This window comes from Panulirus ornatus, chromosome 73 (genome assembly GCF_036320965.1).
Source record: "Panulirus ornatus isolate Po-2019 chromosome 73, ASM3632096v1, whole genome shotgun sequence".
NCBI lineage: Eukaryota > Metazoa > Arthropoda > Malacostraca > Decapoda > Palinuridae > Panulirus > Panulirus ornatus.
Window position 1 is genome coordinate 9,098,744 of NC_092296.1, and position 23,870 is coordinate 9,122,613.

General features: G+C 45.0%; 2 protein-coding genes across 2 annotated transcripts in view; one reads left to right on the forward strand and one right to left on the reverse strand.

Moving 5' to 3' along the window:
• Pex23 (peroxin 23) overlaps positions 1–5,804 on the reverse strand; it is a 44,986-nt gene extending 39,182 nt beyond the window's left edge. The window contains exons 1-5 of the mRNA XM_071661301.1: positions 5,669–5,804; positions 4,484–4,741; positions 3,430–3,612; positions 1,331–1,483; positions 286–378 (exon numbers count right to left, since the gene is read on the reverse strand). Coding sequence (XP_071517402.1) covers positions 286–378; positions 1,331–1,483; positions 3,430–3,612; positions 4,484–4,708 — 654 coding nt within the window. The 5' untranslated portion in view covers positions 4,709–4,741; positions 5,669–5,804. The remainder of the gene's footprint in view (positions 1–285; positions 379–1,330; positions 1,484–3,429; positions 3,613–4,483; positions 4,742–5,668) is intronic.
• Positions 5,805–8,614: 2,810 nt separating this feature from the next.
• LOC139748213 (uncharacterized) overlaps positions 8,615–23,870 on the forward strand; it is a 36,880-nt gene continuing 21,624 nt past the window's right edge. The window contains exons 1-12 of the mRNA XM_071661037.1: positions 8,615–8,985; positions 12,010–12,174; positions 12,809–12,935; positions 13,772–13,907; positions 15,653–16,454; positions 16,544–16,784; positions 17,326–17,374; positions 17,781–17,891; positions 18,669–18,890; positions 20,472–20,600; positions 21,162–21,272; positions 22,627–22,767. Coding sequence (XP_071517138.1) covers positions 8,660–8,985; positions 12,010–12,174; positions 12,809–12,935; positions 13,772–13,907; positions 15,653–16,454; positions 16,544–16,784; positions 17,326–17,374; positions 17,781–17,891; positions 18,669–18,890; positions 20,472–20,600; positions 21,162–21,272; positions 22,627–22,767 — 2,560 coding nt within the window. The 5' untranslated portion in view covers positions 8,615–8,659. The remainder of the gene's footprint in view (positions 8,986–12,009; positions 12,175–12,808; positions 12,936–13,771; positions 13,908–15,652; positions 16,455–16,543; positions 16,785–17,325; positions 17,375–17,780; positions 17,892–18,668; positions 18,891–20,471; positions 20,601–21,161; positions 21,273–22,626; positions 22,768–23,870) is intronic.

Here is a 23,870-nt window from a genome sequence, read left to right on the forward strand (position 1 = left end):
TGAGCTACCTCGCTAACGCAGGAGACAGCGACAAAGCAAAATGATAATAAAAAAAAGTATTGCATCCAGTCATTCCTAAACTCTAGCTGCATGTAGTAACACTCTAAGCAATCAGTCAATTTTTATTTCTTACTTACTGTAATTCCCTATATATTCCCCACATTTATGCAACCAAATCATGTTTACATGCTGTGGAACTACTTATGAATCATCTGGTACTATCTTCCACACCAAATGCCAGAAATGGACCAAAATAAATATATCTAGTGAAACTGATGTACTTACCCGTCCCTGCACAGTAACACCCCACACCATAAGCCTGTCTGGGTCATCACCTGGCACTTCACCACCACCAACAGTGATGTCAATGAATGGTTCCTGAAAAAAAAAGAAAATCATATAATCAGAAATTGAATAACTACACCCTACCACAAGTTAATGGGATGGTGTGGCAGTCATCTGGGAATCAAAAATCCTAAGCAGTGATGATATGATTAAGGATGTGTATGAATGCAGAATGCAAGAATGTGAATCAGGAAATGTAGAAAAAAAACTGGTATTTTACGGATGTGAATATGAGGGTGTGATATGGCAATAAACTGTCTAAGGTGTGAAGAAAGACCTTACTTTCATTGACTGGAGAATGATGCAAACAAATTATGTGCTCAGAACTAAAATGTATCAATGGATTGCACATGATACAGAAACAGACATACTGAATTCTAACTTGAGCATGGGATGCTGGGACATGAAAACTACTCTGCAGAGGAGACTGAAGCATATGTCCGATATCAACAAGACAAAATCTCGTCACTAAAAATCCCCTAAAATTTGTCAGAGATCACTCTTGTACTAGTAACACTATCCTAACATATTGGAATGGTGAAACAGAACAAAAAAAAATGACAGAGGAAAGCTATGACATTAAAGGAATTCCGTATTTCATAAAAAACAATGGAAAATGAATATGTAAAACTTTCATTATAACACTGCTTTCTGAGTAACAAACTCTGATATATATGTTAGGATATTGAAAAAAAAAGGCATGGGCATTTGTACGGTGTAAGGTACTGAAGATGGCGTCTGCAATATCAGGATGTGCAAGGGATGAAAAAGTTTTTTTTTCTGGAATATAGAACAAAATTACATATGATGAAAAAATATAATGTATCATATAACCAGTATATCATGAATGTAACTGTATGATTAGATTTGCTAGCTTACAAAAATCTGCATAATTCACATTCATCTATATTCTATAACACAGGGCATGCACAATACCCATTACCTTATAAATTTTCTCTCTGCTATGAGCGAAATTTTTCTTTACCTCAGTTGCATCCTGGTGGATGGGTGGCACAGCAGACCATGTATCAAGTGCCACGTACCTTCTGTAACGAACCCACTTACGCCGTCGTACACAGGAATTCCATCTCTTTTCTGCTGTGTAACTCCTTGGAAAATCTATTGCATATGTCCACCCCTATCCAGAAAAATAACAGGCATAAAAAAAGGTTTATGGTTGTGGGAATGTTTGGGAGTGAAAAAGTGATGGAGAAAGTGAGCGGGCTTGGGAAAGAATCCTGAGTAAAGAGATATCAAGAGACTGAGTGAGAAGTGGCACACGGTGAGGGAGAAAGAAACATGGGAGTAAAAGGGGACTGGAAAGTATTTGGTGCAGCAGAGCTTACATGTGTTGTGTGGTATGGAGAAGGTGGGATGTGGACATATGAGAAAGGGTAGTGAGTGATGGGATGTGGAAGTTAAAAATTATTAGTGAAAGAAGAAAGACAAGAGTATGGATGGGGTCAGCTGGGAAGGAAGGCAAGTGACTGAGAGGAATACAAGAAAAAGCAGAAAGAGATTAAGAGAAAGGTGTGAGAGCCGCAAAAGAGGGTAAATAAGAGCTGGGTAGAGAAAGTACTGATGAACTTCAGAAAGAAGAAAATGGTTTGGGTGGAGGTGAATAATGAGGATGGAACACAATAACAAATGGAAGCACATTATGGGAACAGACGGGAAAGTGGGAACAGGCAGAGAAAGGGTGAAGAGATGGAATGAGTATTTTGAAGGACTGAATGTGTCAGACTGGTGGTGATGTGCCTGGGATGAGATTGCATGCAGAATGAAATTGTCCTGGCGAATGGTATGATTCGAGAGGAGGCAATGAAAGCCTTGAATCTGATGAAGTGGGACACAGTGGCAGTAATGGACAGGATTGGACTAAAATTTCTCAAGAAGTGGGATGAAATCTAGCAATAGTGGTGCTGATTATGGCAGTGAGGCTATTCAATATTTGTATGCCCCAAGATGAGGTGAATGAGAACTGGTAGAATGCATGTTTAGTGCCCTTAAAGGCACAAGGAAAAAGTGAATGCTGAAATTCAAGAGGTATAAGACCTGGATTTACCTAGTATGGTGTACGGCAGTTGTGACTGAGAGGGAGGTGGCATGCACAGACCATCTGAATGGGGTGGAGCAGTATGGTTTCAGAGAGTTTTGAAATGTATGTATCACGGGTTTGCATTGAGGAGTGAAAGGAATAAATGGGTAAAGATAGCATATTATGTGACAGGTTGAGAGAGAGATATCATGGAAGAAGATATTACAAATATATGGGATATATATTAATTTACCAAATACAGTGATGAATATTTACCAAGAAAATATGGCATGTGTACAACTAAGAAGGGTGAAGGATTAGTGGCTCCAAGTAAAGGCGGGTCTGCATGATAGATGAGTCTTGTCACATTGTTGCTTAACAGTTTTGCATACCAGAAGATAAGCCCTGCCAGTATCCTAATACTGAATGAGGCATGTTCAGCCAACCAAGCATACATGTTCTTGATAATTATCAATATGTGATGCTGTATTTGGTCTTAATTTTTCTTTCAAATGGATTTGTTTGTAAATTATCTCTCCATGATACTGCATACACCATTACAATGGTTTTTCAGATGTGCACTACTGCTCACCTGTTAATGCTCAATCATAAATTTGTGATGCTCTTTCTGGGCTTACTTTTTACACAAATTTGTTTGTCAGTGATTGCTCTCTAATATATGACTGAAGTCAGTCCCTATCAACTAGAATCAATACCTCAGGAATGATCATAGCCTTAGAGAGAAACAATATTAATCATCAAGCAAATTGTGGTGAATGCTACATGCTAACCTAGCATTTAGGAAAATTTCATCCAGGGTATTTGTATCTCCACTTATGACACGTACTATCTCTTAGTTAATCTTTCCTTGGTCATCCTCTCCTTAAGTATGAAAAAACTAATGTTCTCAAATGGATGAGCCGTGAAGGTCTATTTACAAACAGTAATAAAGACTGGCAATTAGAAATCATGAACACAAACAAGGTTGTTCAGAAACTTTGTAATGGCATATAAAACTGAAACAGCTATTTGCTGTCTCTCCATACCTCTTTCTCCAAAGCTTGCCCATCATGAGTGTCATGAAGGTGCCATGGAGATTCCCAGGACCATGCAAGTGTTGGTAGGGTAATGCGGCTTAGGGCTCGTTCAGTAAGACCATCAGCACTGGAAAATTTGGGTCGGTCTGATGGCAACAACACATCAGAAAAACCTTCCAAGGGGTTCCAACGCTGTTGAAACAGGATTCCAACTAAAATACTAGAAACAGTTCCCATGAATACATACAAATGTTCCTTACATATTTCATATCTGTTTGCCATTTCCCACTTTGGTGGGGTAGAACCAGGAGCAGAAAACTGAGTCTTTAAGGAAAATACTTGCTGTTCCTTCTTTTGGAAAGTAATACCACAGAAGATTTCCATCCCCCATTTCTGCCCCACTTAACTGCCTTCTACAACACACTGACATGTGAGTAGTATTGTTTGTTCCATATCTCTTAAATGTTAAAAGGAAAAATGGGCATATCTCAAGTCATATGGACTGTGTCAATGATGTACAAGGAAAGTTATGAGGATATACAGGAGGGTGAAAGAAAAGTATACACACCTCTCTTTCTACTGACTTGGTGAAACAGGTACACAAAGCCTTCAAACAGATAATGACACACTAAACACTAATAAAAAAAATCTGGCTGTTAATTAATGAGATATCTAAATAAAAGCAAAATCAAGGAGACCACAAGCAAGGATTTGAGGAATGAAAAACCATTTCATTATAATCAATGTCAGGGAAAGCACTAGGTCAAGGTATCAAAATCTGCCTTACAGAAAAATGTTAAAAACAATGTTCCTACAGATTTGAGGGCTGTCAGCCACACATTCTTCTTTTTCCTTACATACACTTGGGATATGGTTCACTTTCAGCACATACACAAAACAAATTGGAAAATTCTTCAATGATGTTTCAAGAAATGCTTCTGAATTCTCTACAAATGGAGGTACTAGGGTGAAAATTCTGCACAGATCTCTTGTTAATAAATATGGAATATTGTTTTTATGAAACACCAACTGAAGCGAGGTAAACTAAATCATTCAAGCATACCTGGTTCTCGTAAGCTCCTTCACACACTCGTATGGGCACAGATGAACCATAAACATACACATACACCTGGTGGTCTCCTCCAAGTGCCCACAAAACTGTTTCATGTGCAGACACACGTTTAAATTCAATACCAAGGTAAGGTAGCTCTCGCCAGAAAGATTGGTCTGTAGATAAACTGAACACTCGACCACGGTTGTTAACGGCAAAGACCTGTGAAGAGGGCATCCTCTTAAGCCTATCCTTGCTGCCCCTGAATTCCTGAAATGAAATTACTGTTAAGTTTTTGATCATGAAGTTATTTCTGCAATCATCAATTTGTTAACAAAAGTAAAGATAAAAATCTACTTAAACTGTTATGAGAGAAAGAAGCAGCTGATAAATGACAAAAATGAAAAAGGTGGTTCTGAGCCAATAAAAAGCATGCTGCCCCTATCTTCTGCACAATTCTATTGTCAGTCTGAGGAAAAGAACACATTATCTTACCTTTAATGATATATTACAAATAAGTGAAGAGTACTGTTAAGTGCTTTAGTGTAATGGGTTCAGCCATGGTAGAAGGGCAGTAAAACAAATAAAATTACTAAAACACATTTTACATACATGAACATTAGATAAACTCCACTGTACTTTGATGATTAGTAATTACGATAGGCATAAGAGAAAGAAAAAATCATAGGATCAAAAGTCCAATACTATACATCATATCGTCTCGAGTTCTCTGGAGGAACATTACAGAGATTAGAGAATACATTTACAACTGCGCTCCAGAACAAAGTCACTCAATATACACACCTAAGAGCGACATGGAGGTAATTGTTAAAATACCTCAAACTACTGGTATAGGAAGATAACATCAATTACCAATTTAGTTTACCTTGAAGATTATAGCCTTAACCACAACTCACTGGCATATTCTCACAACCCAGCTTCACTAGCAATTATGGATGCGAAGAAACTTTAATCTTAATCAAATGTACTACTCCACAAGAGTAAGATATGTCTGGAATACATAACCATGTACACAGGTGCGTGATATTCTACGGTAACTTATGAAAACCTGTTCAGGGCGATATCATGTTCTCCGTTAGTCACTGTTAAAGGGTCCAGAGAAGCAAGCTCACGAGTCTTAAATGCACTTTTATCATGAATATCATAAATTTAAACGACTGTCTCAAAAACCCTTACCACGTAACCTGTGACGAATAAGATGGCAAGTGCATAACATGACAATGTCGGCCAATATTAAGCCAGTGAAGCCTATAATTCTCCAATTGTTGATCCCACTTCTCTTGACAGGAAAAACAAACAAGTGTCATCAGTGTTGCCACAATAAGCCTCTACCCTACGACATAAGGTCCATATATCATATATGTCTAAATATTATACCTCAGTGATGTCCACTCTTTTGAGAAATTATAGGATTTTAGTGCATATTACCAGAATAGGAATTAAAGTTTCAGGTTACTCTAAAATCTTCCGGGCAAATCAGTTAGGTGCTTGCAAAATTGTGATACATTGTATAAATTGAGTTTGAGTTACATGCAATCGTATATAGATTTCATTTAATTTTTACGTACTTGAAGCATGAGCTATTTTTTTGACTTACAAAACATATTCAATCCCCGAATTGAATCTATAAATATTATTTTGTTGCGCAGAATCTGGTAATATTGTGATCCTATTTTTATTTAAATACAAGTTACATAAATGTTATTTTCATTATCTATCATGGTAGAAAAATTGAAACTTCAATTTTTCTCAAAAAATAGTATTCTTATATAAAAGTATATCTTGTTTAATATCGGTAGTGATGTTGGACATTAAATGCACCTACATAAGCATTAAGACATATTCACATCACAACCTGACAAATACCTCCCGAAGTTCAATGAAACAACAATTGAACTTGGCTCAAGTTTTCCTAGTCTTGTTATTACAAACGATTGACCCAGATGATACATTCCATACAATCATCGGCTCAGCTGACTCGGACCAGTGTTGCGTTACAGCACGAACCTGCTCCACCGATAACCTCTCCTGACTAGCTACAGCAGCGAACGCAGGACACTCAATGCTTAGTCAACAGACGAAACAAACGACTGTACACAATAAAATATACGAGAAGAATAGGTTGGTTGGCAATTTATATTGATCTCTAATGGTGGTATCAGTGTACTTGTTTATATATGCACCTCTCTCTCTCTCTCTCTCTCTCTCTCTCTCTCTCTCTCTCTCTCTCTCTCTCTCTCTCTCTCTCTCTCTCTCTCTCTCATACATACACGCATGGGCTTCGTTATGTAGTGGTTAATGTTACTAACTAGGAGTCACCTCGGGCCAGCCATGGGTCGAACCCTCATTGATTTGAATCCTTGAGTATATGGCAGTCGGCCGACACCCAACCCTGGTCTTCATCCTTCGCGAGGGGCTGGTCGATAATTGGGTTCCTGGCTTCAGCTGGTTATGTGTGTGTTATACCCGAGGGTAAATGTGATACATAACATAAAGAGAACGGCACAATACAAATGTAAAACCATTTACGTAACACAAGTGGTAATCACACGCACACACACACACACACACAGAGTTTCATGAAGCTCGGCTAAAGATTGGAGTGTCGTCTTTCCATGAGGTCTAGTATGTGCAAGTAAAGGGGTGAGGTAAATGGACTGTGAAGTGGCTCCTGAATGGTATAAGTAAATACTGGATGTTTAGTCTGACGGGTCAATTTCTAGAGAATTCATTAACAGTGGGGTTGAGGGAACTCGTTTTCAAATCGAATGGCGTTAGTGCTGCTCCCCTTAACAAAGGAAACTTTAAGATATTGTGCATCTGATTAACATGATTATATCCGTTTTTTTTTCTAGAGTTGTTCTCATTTATTTATTATATATTTTAAAGGAATGACAATAGACGTTCCTGAAAATGAGTAAGGAGGGGAGAGGGTATGTGTTTGTGGTCTAGCCAATAGATACAAGATAGATACCACAATGTCAACACTTGACTCTTGATGATAAGCATTTGTGCAGCTGACCATCCCACTCACTGTTCCTGCGCCGCACCTTGCTGTAGTCAACTTATCATTTATTTGAAAAGTTAAAAGTTAGTGTTACGGCTTTCTGACCAAGATGACCAGAAAACTATGTGTCACATACACGCATCAGTACACACACAGTAAATAGAGAATCCACGGAACATTTTTGCCATAATATATACAATGATTTCACTGAATACATGACACACCATATGAAATATGTACACGGGAATGATTATGTATATTAAGACAATTTCATAATAAAGTACTTGAAGTATTTCAGTTTTCAAAATGCATCGCAAGGGTTCCTTTCCTCTTCGATGAGAAATCTTATCTCCCGCGTATCTGTGACGCTATCTCTGGTCAGTTACACTATCTCTGCTATTGATTTATACATGAGCAGTGACTTGGTTATCGTCCACTATTATTTACCGGCTGGACTTATCTTAATAATGGCAATATATCATCGGTTGCTGAGGCCCGTCCCCATTGGTGTGACTCTATTGGCTGGTTTGATCCTCAAGCTCATTGGTCAAAAAAGGTGAGGTGGTTGGGGGAAGGGGGGGCCGTCATCCTTCCGAGGATAATAGTAATAATAATAATGATAATAATAATAATAATAATAATAATAATAATAATAATAATAATGATAATGATAATAATAATTTACTTTTTATAGAAATGAAAAGACAATAAAGGGAAGATTTCCATCCCCGTTACCACTCTTAGTCGTTCAGTACGACACGCAGGAAATCTGTGGGCAGAATTCTTTCCCATATATATATATATATATATATATATATATATATATATATATATATATATATATATATATAGAGAGAGAGAGAGAGAGAGAGAGAGAGAGAGAGAGAGAGAATCCTTAACCAGCAACTTGCCAGTGTTTTTCTCTGATAGCTGGCGAGAACGGCATAAAATGCTTCACGAGTTCAGCATACGAATCCGGATTCCAAATTCTTGGAATTCCTCACTATGAACACTTTCCCGAGCTGTGGTCTGGACGCGACCGTCGCTCGGTAGTCATGTTGTAGGAGCTTCTGCGCGTGCGTGGGTGTTGCGCTACGTCCAGAGGCACGCATGCTGCCCCAGGACATTGGCAGCCACACTCCTGCGGCCACGGAGGAACGATGAGCGCCTTCTTGACCCGTGTCAGTGCCGGAGCCATTGACGAAGGCATAGGGCGACCCGAACCCGCCCTTCAGGCTACCGACGAAGGTATAGGGCGACCCGAACCCGCCCTTCAGGCTACCGACGAAGGTATAGGGAGACCCGAACCCGTCCTTGAGGCGACCGACGAAGGCATAGGGCGACCCAAACCCGCCCTTGAGGCGACCGACGAAGGCATAGGGCGACCCAAACCTGCCCTTGAGGCTGTCGACGAAGGCATAGGGCGACCCGAACCCGCCCCGGAGGCCTATGAGGACGAACCCGCCAGAACCCAGGATAAAGACAGGTGGGTCTCTTCTCTTTCTTCCGATAATTCCATTTCCCTTCTTTTTTCATCTTGTTTGCGTCATCATCCTCATAATTTCACGGTGCTCGCTGCCGCCCCCAGGTGACACTGGCTCCGACACGCACCCCCACCACACCCAGGGGGCCACAGGACGTGTGTCATGACACAATCTGTCCCTTTATGCCCACATGACACTGGCTCCGACGCCCTCGCCACGGCCACACCACATGTCATGCCCCGTGTCGTGTGTCTAGACACACCCATCCCTCTCCGCACCCTGATGGCACGCGCCCCCAGACGCCGCCCACCACCAGCACGTGTCGTGCCCCGTGTCATGTCGTCCCTGTGTCATCCCGCTGGGGGAACAGAATAGTCCTGGATAACTTCAACATGAGCAGGACAGACACGCCGTACATGATGACGATTTTACATTGAGGAGCCGCTTAGGAAGAAACCGCTCCGTGATGACGAGGTGAACTGCTAAGATAACCAGCGCCATCACTCGGGGTCATCCATTGAGATAGCAAAACAAGATAGCGAAGCCATGCGTCTTGCGAGGAATGAGGGCACGATAGCCTCCATCCCAGAGGTAAAGGTGATAACCATAGTGTTAATTACCCTTCGATAATTGAGGCATGGATTACGTAATGAACAGGACGGAAGTGATAAATATGACGGGAGGTGTCGTGTTGAGGGACGACCCCCACGTCTACTGGAACGACTCCCCACGTCTACAGGGACGACCCCCACGTCTACTGGAACGACCCCCACGTCTACAGGGACGACCCCCACGTCTACAGGGACGACCCCCCAAGTCTACTGGGACGACCCCCACGTCACGTCTATAGGGACGACCCCCCACGTCTACTGGAACGACCCCCAAGTCTACAGGGACGACCCCCACGTCACGTCTACAGGGACGACCCCCACGTCTACTGGGACGACCCCCACGTCTACAGGGACGACCCCCCACGTCTACTGGGACGACGCCCACGTCTACTAGGACGACCCCCCACGTCTACTGGGACGACCCCCACGTCTACTGGAACGAACCCCACGTCTACTGGAACGACCCCCACGTCTACTGGAACGAACCCCACGTCTACTGGAACTACCCCCACGTCTACTGGGACGACGCCCACGTCTACTGGGACGACCCCCACGTCTACTGGGACGACCCCCACGTCTACTGGAACGACCCCCACGTCTACTGGGACGACGCCCACGTCTACTGGGACGACCCCCGCGTCTACTGGGACGACCCCCACGTCTACTAGGACGACCCCCACGTCTACTGGGACGCCCCCACGTCTACAGGGACGACCCCCACGTCTACAGGGACGACCCCCACGTCTACTGGAACAACCCCCACGTCTACTGGGACGACCCCCACGTCTACAGGGACGATCCCCACGTCTACTGGGACGACCCCCACGTCTACCGGAACGACCCCCACGTCTACTGGGACGATCCCCACGTCTACAGGGACGACCCCCACGCCTACTGGAACGACCCCCACGTCTACTGGGACGACCCCCACGTCTACTGGAACGACCCCCACGCCTACTGGAACGACCCCCACGCCTACTGGAACGACCCCCACGTCTACTGGAACGACCTAGGAGCTGGTCTTTAAAAATAAGTTCCTAGCATAAGTTTATATATATTTTTTTTTTTTTTTTTTTTGCTTTGTCGCTGTCTCCCGCGTTTGCGAGGTAGCGCAAGGAAACAGACGAAAGAAATGGCCCAACCCACCCCCATACACATGTATATACATACGTCCACACACGCAAATATACATACCTACACAGCTTTCCATGGTTTACCCCAGACGCTTCACATGCCTTGATTCAATCCACTGACAGCACGTCAACCCCGGTATACCACATCGCTCCAATTCACTCTATTCCTTGCCCCCCTTTCACCCTCCTGCATGTTCAGGCCCCGATCACACAAAATCTTTTTCACTCCATCTTTCCACCTCCAATTTGGTCTCCCTCTTCTCCTCGTTCCCTCCATCTCCGACACATATATCCGCTTGGTCAATCTTTCCTCACTCATTCTCTCCATGTGCCCAAACCATTTCAAAACACCCTCTTCTGCTCTCTCAACCACGCTCTTTTTATTTCCACACATCTCTCTTACCCTTACGTTACTTACTCGATCAAACCACCTCACACCACACATTGTCCTCAAACATCTCATTTCCAGCACATCCATCCTCCTGCGCACAACTCTATCCATAGCCCACGCCTCGCAACCATACAACATTGTTGGAACCACTATTCCTTCAGACATACCCATTTTTGCTTTCCGAGATAATGTTCTCGACTTCCACACATTCTTCAAGGCTCCCAGAATTTTCGCCCCCTCCCCCACCCTATGATCCACTTCCGCTTCCATGGTTCCATCCGCTGCCAGACCCACTCCCAGATATCTAAAACAGTTCACTTCCTCCAGTTTTTCTCCATTCAAACTCACCTCCCAATTGACTTGACCCTCAACCCTACTGTACCTAATAACCTTGCTCTTATTCACATTTACTCTTAACTTTCTTCTTTCACACACTTTACCAAACTCAGTCACCAGCTTCTGCAGTTTCTCACATGAATCAGCCACCAGCGCTGTATCATCAGCGAACAACAACTGACTCACTTCCCAAGCTCTCTCATCCCCAACAGACTTCATACTTGCCCCTCTTTCCAAAACTCTTGCATTCACCTCCCTAACAACCCCATCCATAAACAAATTAAACAACCATGGAGACATCACACACCCCTGCCGCAAACCTATATATATATATATATATATATATATATATATATATATATATATATATATATATATATTCATACTATTCGCCATTTCCCGCGTTAGCGAGGTAGCGTTTAGAACAGAAGACTGAGCCTTTGAGGGAATATCCCCACTTGGCCCCCTCCTCTGTTCCTTCTTTTGGGGAACTAAATACTAGAGTTTTTGTGGGCATACACCTGTAGTTAATGATGGACTTGCTTTTTATTTCAGGAGGGTAGAGAGCAAAGACACAGAGGCAATGAGAGAAGCGAAGAAACAAGAGGATAAAGATGAGGAAGATGAAGAGGAAGAGGGATCAAGGGAAGAGAATGTGAGGGGGCGAGTTGCCAGGTTCTTCAACTCCACCTCCATCCATGGCGTTGGACGAATTTACGGGTGAATAGATGAATATTTTGTAGTATTTGAATATATATATATATATATATATATATATATATATATATATATATATATATATATATATATATATATATATATATATATATATATATTTTTTTAAACTATTCGCCATTTCCCGCGTTAACAAGGTAGCGTTAAGAACAGAGGACTGGGCCTCTGAGGGAATATCCTCACCTGGCCTCGTTCTCTGTTCCTTCTTTTGGAAAAAAAAGAAAAAGAAAAAAAACGCTACCTTGCTAACGCGGGAAATGGCGAATAGTTGAAAAAAAAAATATACACACACACGAATACATTGCAATGAGCGCGCACTTCCAAAGAACACATAAGGATTCGAACCCTAGCACTTGTTTGGGAGCTGGATACACTGGTTTATTCCTCTACCTATAAATAATCTACGAAGATAATGATGTCATCTGTTTCCTTGTGAGCCCCGTGTGCGATATGTTTGGCAAGAGATCATGTCTCGTAATTTTTGATCAGTCGGATACTACGGCTATATCTGGCTGTCAGGGTGTATGACACGGATATTACTTCTACGTCTGGCAGAATGTCTCACGATTAGTTCTGTGTACGGGGAGATACACGAGGTAATCATTCATACGTCTGGCAGGTTCGGTCGGTGGTGGCGGCGGGCAGGGTGGTTCTGCTTGTGGGCCTGTATGACAGTGTGGGCGCTCTACCAACTCTCCAGTGTAGCTGTCGACTACGCCAAGTACCCGAAGAAGACCACTCGAAGTGTGAGGATACAATCGTTTACTTGAGGGTTGAGTTTCAGCTCAACCCATCTCACCAGTATTTACAAATATTTTCGCTCTTATTCAGTAACTAATTTCTTTCTCTCCGGACCGACGGACCGTCAGGAGCAAATGAAGAATGGCCTCATATGCTCACATAAACTCTTTAACTGACATGTATAAATGAACTGAAACCACAGGCTATTCCATTGTTTACCGTGATTACCTCATATGCATTGGTTCAACCCACTGAGGATACGTCCTCCGCTTTTATACCACATCGCTCCAACTCTGACTATCCCATGCATGCCTCTCACCTTCTTGAATGTTAAGGCCCCGTTACCTCAAAGCCTCCTTCACTCCATCCCCCTCGGTGTCCCTCCTCCCTTTTTCTTCCCACCCATTTGATACAAAAGTCCTCTTAGTGTGCTTCTCGTCGCTCATCCTCTCCACATGTCCGAACTATTTCAGTGCACCTTGATCGGTTGTCTAAGACCCCACGCTTCTTACCGCCATATCTCTCATTGACAGTGTCATTCCATACGGTGTCAAGTGTGTGCCTCACACCACCTATTTTCTTAAAGTAACATCTTTCTCAGCACATCCACCCTATTCCTAAGGGCTTCTATACCAGATTTTCCTCTCCCCATACACACTACCCACCATTCTCTTATCCTGTTTACATCCAAGCACATTCAGACACCCAAGCCAGACCCTCTGGGGACATGACCTCACTCTGCTCCTTCCGCATCCAGAAACTGACCATACAGGAAGGGGTAAGATTACATTTCCAGATAATTCTCTCTCGCTATTGAACGGTGTCTTCACCTCGCTGCCAGACGGAGGAGGACAGGGTATTAGAGTTCCCCGGCGTGACTGTGTGCAACCTCAGCCCGCTGCCGCGGACGCCGGCCCTCGCTACCCACCCTATATGGGGCGCCTTTCTCACACTCGAGCAGAATATCGGCGAGCCAGGTGAGGCGCTAAGGCACAGGTGATGCTGTACTGCTCAGGAGAGCTAGGATGATCTTAGTGCTCGGGAGGGTTAGGATCAGCTGAGGCCCAGGAGGGATAGGACCAGCTGAGACAATGATCGAGGAGGGCTAGGACCAGCTGAGACAATTATCAGGAGGGCTAGGACCAGCTGAGACAATGATCGAGGAGGGCTAGGACCAGCTGAGGCAATGATCAGGAGGGCTCGGACCAGCTGAGACAATGATCAGGAGGGCTAGGACCAGCTGAGACAATGATCAGGAGGACTAGGACAAGCTGACAATGATCGAGGAGGGCTAGGACCAGCTGAGACAATTATCAGGAGGGCTAGGACCAGCTGAGACAATGATCGAGGAGGGCTAGGACAAGCTGGGACAATGATCGAGGAGGGCTAGGACCAGCTGAGACAATTATCAGGAGGGCTAGGACCAGCTGAGACAATGATCAGGAGGGCTAGGACCAGCTGAGACAATGATCGAGGAGGGCTTGGACCAGCTGAAGCAATGATCAGGAGGGCTAGGACCAGCTGAGACAATGATCGAGGAGGGCTAGGACCAGCTGAGACAATTATCAGGAGGGCTAGGACCAGCTGAGACAATGATCGAGGAGGGCTAGGACCAGCTGAGACAATGATCGAGGAGGGCTTGGACCAGCTGAAGCAATGATCAGGAGGGCTCGGACCAGCTGAGACAATGATCAGGAGGGCTAGGACCAGCTGAGACAATGATCAGGAGGGCTCGGACCAGCTGAGACAATGATCAGGAGGACTAGGACCAGCTGAGACAATGATCAGGAGGGCTAGGACCAGATGAGACAATGATCAGGAGGGCTAGGACAAGCTGAGACAATGATCAGGAGGACTAGGACCAGCTGAGACAATGATCAGGAGGACTAGGACCAGCTGAGACAATGATCAGGAGGACTAGGACAAGCTGAGACAATGATCAGGAGGACTAGGACAAGCTGAGACAATGATCAGGAGGACTAGGACAAGCTGAGACAATGATCAGGAGGACTAGGACCAGCTGAGACAATGATCAGGAGGACTAGGACCAGCTGAGACAATGATCAGGAGGACTAAGACTAGCTGAGACAATGATCAGGAGGACTAGGACCAGCTGAGACAATGATCAGGAGGGCTAGGACCAGCTGAGACAATGATCAGGAGGACTAGGACCAGCTGAGACAATGATCAGGAGGACTAGGACAAGCTGAGACAATGATCAGGAGGGCTAGGACCAGCTGAGACAATGATCAGGAGGACTAGCTGAGACAAGATCAGGAGGGCTAGGACCAGCTGAGACAATGATCAGGAGGGCTAGGACCAGCTGAGACAATGATCGAGGAGGGCTAGGACCACCTGAGGTGGACACAAAGTGGACAAGAAGTTCGGACTCTTGTGCAGGAGTCACCTTGTCACCCCCCCCACAGTCCAAGTCCCCAGGTTCGAATTGTATCTGTCATGGTCTGGCAGACACATATGGCCATGGGTTCTCCCTTCTCATGGCCACACTCATCTCATATAGGATTTAGACAGTACAACTTCTATACCTTAAATGCTATAATGTATAGGCTTTAGACTTGAAGGTTTAAAAGGCCTTTAGCAAAATCTATGGACCTATAGATATACGTTATACATCAAGGTGAAAAAAAATATAAAATGTCGAAGAGATTGATTCATTTTGTAGATAATGAATGATTAATGTCGTTGTCTTTCATGTTGCAAGTTTGTGATACTGACGAAGAGGAAAGTGTCAGAAATACCAGAAAGTCTTCGAAGTCTGCAAATGATGATTTGGAAGACATGGAGAAAACAGTGCACCGCCTCCTACACCTGAGGAGAAACTGGGCCAGGAGCGCGGGGAACAAATTCGCCCAAAGGAAATTTCCAGATAAACGAGCAGGTAATACGATGAATAAAAGAAAATGGGATGTGGGTGACATGGAGGAACCAAGTATGGACGAGGCATTCCAAGCTCTGGGCCGCGACGACGAGTTCCATGCCGTCTACAGCAAGATGATGAACACCATAAGTGACATGGATCTTCTCGGCTTGGACGACGACCTCAGAAGCGAAGGTAAGATGAAATCTTCAAGTGCTATAGGAGGTCTGGGCTCGGTGAGGGCAGGGCGTCGTCCGGAGGAGAAACACCATCAAACCCTCAAGGAAATACTGCGTCTTGCTGAGGATTACGTCCTGGGCCAGACACCACGGAAGAGGAACAGCAAGGGCAAAGGCCGTAAGGTGGATGGGAAGGCCTTACAAGACGTGATTCACAGGATAGTATCTGTCTACGAGAGTGGGGTCTCTCCTAGTAAGAACATGGGAGATGGTCGACCCCAGATTTTAAGAGGGAAAGCCGCTGAGAACGAGAGAGCCTGGCCGAAGAGGTTGAAATGGTCACTGCAGGAGCGCTGGAGTAAGGTCAGGTCACTAGAGGAGGAGGTGGAAAGGTTAGTGTGGGAGGACCGGGTCAAGGTGTCACCAAGAGGATCGAGCGGTTCTTCGACAAGGTCACGCGGAGATAGGTGACAGAAAATGGAGAGAGGTTGGCCATGAAAGAAGAAAAAGGGAAGACAGGAGCCTCGTCAGCAGATGGAAAGATGTGAACCAAGAGAAAAGACGGGATGATGGGATATAGTAACAGAAGATGGGAGGATGGTTCCCATGGAATAAGACGACTGGAAGAGTATACCCATAGCAACAGAAGATGGGAAGACGAAAGACAAACCAGAAGGAAACGGGAAGATAGAAATCATGACAGTAGAAAACTGGATGGCGGCAGGCACGGCAGAGATTGGATCCTGATGAGAGAGGGACTTCACAAACTCCTCCTGCAGTCACAGGCCATTGACCAGGTGAGGGAATGGATTATTTAGTGAACACAGTGAGGAAATGGACGCTCTCAAAACATGTTATCACAAAATTAATTTCATTTTATCGTTTTTTTACTTATAATTGGAGAATTGGCTGATTTTGAATTTTGTTTTTTTTTCTGAATTGTAGAAATAGCTTGCTTTTTGATGTTTTTACCATACTGATAAATGTTAATGGATTTATTAATTCGGTTACCTATCCCGGTAATTTCCAAGAACGTAGACAGTGTTTATACTCCCCATCAACTTTTGGGTTCGCTAAATCCAAACTTTGTTAGAATGCTGTTTCTCATATACATGTATAATGTGTAATTTTAAGTTAGAGAAACCTAATTAAAGCTACTTTTATATGAACCTGACCAGGTGAAAGCATTGTATTATATTGAACACTATCACAAACAGGCAATTTAGTTATGAGTTCACATATAGAGTTCCGTATGATGTTGATATAAAAAAGAAAAGATCGTGTTCTATCTTTAAGGGATACCAAATGTTAGTGTGATTCACACTACCTTATCTCCAGCAGGCCAAGAAGGATTCCTGGTGGCACCTTAGAACGTCCAACTTACAAGGTAAGGTTTTTTGCAGCCCATGACACACACGGTGAAGTTTTTTGATTTTTTTTGCACACTTTGTAGAACTCGCACTTAAGAATATCATTTTATCACTCCACTATTATCAAGGGTTCCTCAGGTGTCTTAATGTAATTGAGGTAGTGACACATTGCTTTAGCCTATTCAGGGAGGAATTACAGTTAAGGTAATGGAATTTGTGTGGTAGGTGTCGACCTATTGACTGAAATTTCTAACACCCGTTTCTTATTCATGGGATACCTTTAATTAATGAATAATATCTTGTGAATGTCGTCAACTGGGAATGATTACTTAATACAATAGTTTTCTTGGAATATATTATTTTGTCATGGCGATCTCCTTGGGTCGTGAGTGGTATGTGTGACATCAGTAACATGTGTAACAGCAGGGGAGTGTGGGCCGGGTTACCTGCCTTGTGGTGACGGTACGTGCTACAGGCAGCACGAAGCCTGTGACGTCTGGCCCGACTGTGCCAACAAACAAGACGAAAACTGTAGTAAGTATTCCCTTCTGCAGTCTCTCTCGTAGTGCATGCATGCCTGTATTGTCTCTCTCTCTGAGGGTGCGTCGTAGTGCATGTCGCATTCTCTCCCTCTCTCTCTCTGAAGGTGCGTCGTAGTGCATGTCGCATTCTCTCCCTCTCTCTCTGAAGGTGCGTCGTAGTGCATGTCGCATTCTCTCCCTCTCTCTCTGAAGGTGCATCGGAGTGCATGTCGCATTCTCTCCCTCTCTCTCTGAAGGTGCGTCGTAGTGCATGTCGCATTCTCTCCCTCTCTCTCTGAAGGTGCGTCGTAGTGCATGTCGCATTCTCTCTCTGAAGGTGCATCGTAGTGCATGTCGCATTCTCTCTCTTTCTGAAGGTGCGTCGTAGTGCATGCATGCCTGCATTCTCTCTCTGAAGGTGCATCGTAGTGCGTGTTGCATTCTCTTTCTCTGAAGGTGTATCCTAATAGCACGTCGCTTTTTAATCTACAGATGTTTTTAGTGAGTCGTCCATTGCTCGTGATATGACCGTAGAATCAGAAATGTATCTTAAGATGCCGTAGCTTTACCTTAGTAATTATAATGTCCTAATTTAGGTTCCAACACTTACAGGATGTTGAAAATCCACTCAATTATCCAATATTTATTCATAGAATCCATAGCTGTCATTCAAAGTGTCGATGGCCATTTGTTTTTAAGGTATTGAGTAAATCAAAGATTATTTTATTTTTTTCGTTTTATGAGTCTGTGGTTTGTTCTGAGATAAATAGGTCGCTACCTCTGGTTCCAGCATGCGGCCCAGGTTACTACACGTGTCGGGGCAATAGAATGGCGTGTATCGCTCAGGAGCTGGTGTGTGATGGTTACCCCGACTGTGTCTTCAATGATGACGAGCTCGGGTGTGAGGCGTGTGGCCCGGGGTCCTGGCTTTGCGATGAGGGCAAATGTATACGGGATTACCTTCGTTGTGATGGCTACATACACTGTCATGAAGCCTCAGACGAACAGTGTGGTGAGTGTGGCGTATATATATATATATATATATATATATATATATATATATATATATATATATATATATATATATATATATATATATATATATATATTCCTATGAGTCCACGGGGAAAAATGAAACACGAAAAGTTCCCAAGTGCACTTTCATGTAATAATCACATCATCAGGGGAGACACAAGAGAGAAATATAAGTCAGTTGATATACATCGAAGAGAGGAAGCTAGGACGCCATTGTGATCCTTTCGAATATATATATATATATATATATATATATATATATATATATATATATATATATATATATATATATATATATATATATATATATGGGGTTGTTAGGGAGGTGAATGCAAGAGTTTTGGAAAGAGGGGCAAGTATGAAGTCTGTTGGGGATGAGAGAGCTTGGGAAGTGAGTCAGTTGTTGTTCGCTGATGATACAGCGCTGGTGGCTGATTCATGTGAGAAACTGCAGAAGCTGGTGACTGAGTTTGGTAAAGTGTGTGAAAGAAGAAAGTTAAGAGTAAATGGGAATGAGAGCAAGGTAATTAGGTACAGTAGGGTTGAGGGTCAAGTCAATTGGGAGGTAAGTTTGAATGGAGAAAAACTGGAGGAAGTAAAGTGTTTTAGATATCTGGGAGTGGATCTGGCAGCGGATGGAACCATGGAAGCGGAAGTGGATCATAGGGTGGGGGAGGGGGCGAAAATCCTGGGAGCCTTGAAGAATGTGTGGAAGTCGAGAACATTATCTCGGAAAGCAAAAATGGGTATGTTTGAAGGAATAGTGGTTCCAACAATGTTGTATTGTTGCGAGGCGTGGGCTATGGATAGAGTTGTGCGCAGGAGGATGGATGTGCTGGAAATGAGATGTTTGAGGACAATGTGTGGTGTGAGGTGGTTTGATCGAGTAAGTAACGTAAGGGTAAGAGAGATGTGTGGAAATAAAAAGAGCGTGGTTGAGAGAGCAGAAGAGGGTGTTTTGAAATGGTTTGGGCACATGGAGAGAATGAGTGAGGAAAGATTGACCAAGAGGATATATGTGTCGGAGGTGGAGGGAACGAGGAGAAGTGGGAGACCAAATTGGAGGTGGAAAGATGGAGTGAAAAAGATTTTGTGTGATCGGGGCCTGAACATGCAGGAGGGTGAAAGGCGTGCAAGGAATAGAGTGAATTGGATCGATGTGGTATACCGGAGTTGACGTGCTGTCAGTGGATTGAATCAGGGTATGTGAAGCGGCTGGGGTAAACCATGGAAAGCTGTGTAGGTATGTATATTTGCGTGTGTGGACGTATGTATACACATGTGTATGGGGGTGGGTTGGGCCATTTCTTTCGTCTGTGTCCTTGCGCTACCTCGCAAACGCGGGAGACAGCGACAAAGCAAAAAAAAAAAAAAAAAAAAAAAATATATATATATATATATATATATATATATATATATATATATATATATATATATATATATATATATATACATATATATATATGAATGGAAGAATACTAACATATGTACACAGATATGCTATATGTAGTCATTTCAAATTCGAATTAACAGTAACATTCTCACTTGGATAATGCAGGCGAGGCGGACGCCTTCGAGTGCGCCAGCGATCAGTTCCGGTGTGATGACGAGAGACTGTGCGTCGCCGAGGTCGCTCGCTGCGACTCCCGGTATGATTGTAGCGACGGCCACGACGAGCGGGACTGTGGTGGGTGCACGGGTCACTCTGTGTGTGTGTGTGTGTGTGTGTGTGTGTGTGTGAGTATAGGAGGGGTGAATCGGGATGTGTATGTGTGTAGGAGGGGTGTATATTGTGAAGGAGGGGTGTATAGGGCTGTGTATATGTGTAGGAGCGGTGTCTAGGGCTGTGTATATGTGTAGGAGGGATGTATAGGCCTGTGTATATGTGTAGGAGGGGTATATAGGGCTGTGTATATGTGTAGGAGGGGTGTCTAGGGCTGTGCATATGTGTAGGAGGGGTATCTAGGGCTGTGTATATGTGTAGGAGGGGCTTCTAGGGCTGTGTATATGTGTAAGAGGGGTGTCTAGGGATGTGTATATGTGTAGGAGGGATATATAGGGCTGTGTATATGTGTAGGAGGGGTGTCTAGAGCTGTGTATATGTGTAGGAGGGGTGTCTAGGGCTGTGTATATGTGTAGGAGGGGCGACTAGGGCTGTGTATATGTGTAGGAAGGGGTGTATATGTGTCATTAAGCCAGGCGTGTTACGAGTGTGGCAGGTGTCACTAAGACAGGTGTGTTACGACAGGTGTGTGTGACGCGGGTCTACACCACTGTGACGACGACACTTGTGTCCCGGATTACCTTCTTTGTGACGAATCCGACGACTGCTCCGACGGTAGTGACGAAGCCAACTGTAGTGAGTACTGTCTCTGTCCTTCTGTCTGTCTGTCTCTGTCTATTTCCACCTCCTTCTGTCAGTCTGTTTAGTGTGTACTGTGTCCGTCTCCCTGTCTCTGTCCTTCTGTGTGTGTGTGTGTGTGTGTGTGTGTGTGTGTGTGTGTGTGTGTGTGTGAGTGTGTGTGTGTCTGTCTGTCTACTTCCACCTCCTTCTGTCATTCTGTTGAGCGTGTACTGTGCCCGTTTCCCTGGTTCTGTCCTTCTGTCTGTGTGTCTCTCTCTCTGTCTACTTCCACCTCCTTCTGTCAGTCTGTTTAGTGTGTACTGTGTCCGTCTCCCTGTCTCTGTCCTTCTGTCTGTCTGTGTCTCTCTCTCTCTGTTTACGTCCACCTCCTTCTGTCAGTCTTTTTAGTGTGTACTGTGTCCGTCTCTCTGGCTCTGTCCTTCTGTCTGTGTCTCTTTCTGTCTACTTCCACCTCCTTCTGTCAGTCTGTTTAGTGTGTGCTGTGTCCGTCTCCCTGTCTCTGTCCTTCTGTCTGTCTGTGTCTCTCTCTCTCTCTCTATCTACGTCCACCTCCTTCTGTCAGTCTTTTTAGTGTGTACTGTGCCCGTCTCCCTGGCTCTGTCCCTCTGTCTGTGTGTGTCTCTCTCTGTCCTTTTCCACCTCATTGTGTCAGTCTGTTTAGTGTGTACCGTCTCTCTGACTGTGTCCTTCTGTCTGTCTGTCTGTCTGTGTGTGTGTCTCTCTCTGTTTACTCCCCCTCCCCGCACCCTCTCAATCTGTTCCTCTGTAATTCCCACTTCGTTCACTATGGGGTAAGTAGAGAGAGAAAGGGGGTTCTACAGCGCTGGAGTTCCCATCACTCAAACCTTCTCCAATATGATATAACTTTTGAGATTAATGAATGTTGTCTACGTTCAGTCTCATTGCATCCGTTCATATCTCTTTATCTCTTCTAGTAAAGTTTTTCGCTTAATTCCACGTCATGTCCTCTGGCTGTTCTATCCTTGCATTCGTTCGAGGACTGATGTCACCGTTACTACTGTCAAAATGATGAAGATATTTGAAAGGCTGTGGTAAAAAGTTACCAATTTTTACTCTCTTCCAATATGCCAATTTGTGGCTCCAAACTTCTCATTGTAAGACAGCTTACGTATTACAGGTGCTATCTTTGTCAGTCTCCTCTGCACCTTCTCCATCATATCTTTTATGTTTCGTCAGGTGGGGTAACCAAACTTGATGCGCACATTGTAACTTAGGTCCACCACACACACTAGTTTGATGAGACTCTCATCCATGTTTAATGAGAGCAGTTCTCATGTTAACCAGTGGAGTGTTTGCCTCCCTTGTCTGTTGCCTCTCCTCCCCACAGCTAGCTGGTGGGAGTCGTGGGGCGGGTGTCCAGACGACCACTACGAGTGTGGCGACTGGTGGACGCAGCTGTGCATCCACCAGAGGTTCGTCTGCGACGGCCACAACGACTGCTTGTACGGCGACGACGAGAGCAACTGCGGTGAGGAAGGGAGGGAGGTATGGGGCGGTGAGGGAGGGTGGTGTGTGGCGGTGAGGGAGGGAGGTGTGTGGCGGTGAGGGAGGGAGGTGTGTGGCAGTGAGGGAGGGAGGTGTGTGGCGGTGAGGGAGGGAGGTGTGTGGCAGTGAGGGAGGGAGGTGTGTGGCAGTGAGGGAGGGAAGTGTGTGGCGGTGAGGGAGGGAGGTGTGTGGCGGTGAGGGAGGGAGGGAGGTGTGTGGCAGTGAGGGAGGGAGGTGTGTGGCGGTGAGGGAGGGAGATGTGTGGCGGTGATGGAGGGAGGTGTGTGGCGGTGAGGGAGAGAGGTGTGTGGCGGTGAGGGAGGGAGGTGTGTGGCGGTTAGGGAACGAGAGAGGGAGGTGTGTGGCAGTGAGGGAGGAAGGTATGTGGTGGTGAGGGTGGGAGGTGTGTGGCGGTGAGGGAGGGAGGTGTGGGGCGGTGATGGAGGGAGGTGTGTGGCGGTGAGGGAGAGAGGTGTGTGGCGGTGAGGGAGGGAGGTGTGTGGCGGTTAGGGAATGAGAGAGGGAGGTGTGTGGCAGTGAGGGAGGGAGGTATGTGGTGGTGAGGGAGGGAGGTGTGTGGCGGTGAGGGAGGGAGGTGTGTGGCGGTGAGGGAGGGAGGTGTGTGGCGGTGAGGGAGGGAGATGTGTGGCGGTGATGGAGGGAGGTGTGTGGCGGTGAGGGAGAGAGGTGTGTGGCGGTGAGGGAGGGAGGTGTGTGGCGGTTAGGGAACGAGAGAGGGAGGTGTGTGGCAGTGAGGGAGGGAGGTATGTGGTGGTGAGGGAGGGAGGTGTGTGGCGGTGAGGGAGGGAGGTGTGTGGCGGTTAGGGAACGAGAGAGGGAGGTGTGTGGCAGTGAGGGAGGGAGGTGTGTGGCGGTGAGGGAGGGAGGTGTGTGGCAGTGAGGGAGGGAGGTGTGTGGCAGTGAGGGAGGGATGGAGGTGTGTGGCGGTGAGGGAGGGAGGAAGGCCAGGTAAGTTAAACGTGGGTAGGATTGTCCGTAGGTTTCTCAGTATCAAAACCCAACAACCACCAGGGAAAGATGATGACCCTCTTAAATCCTCTGTACCTCACGTCGGTCACACGTGCC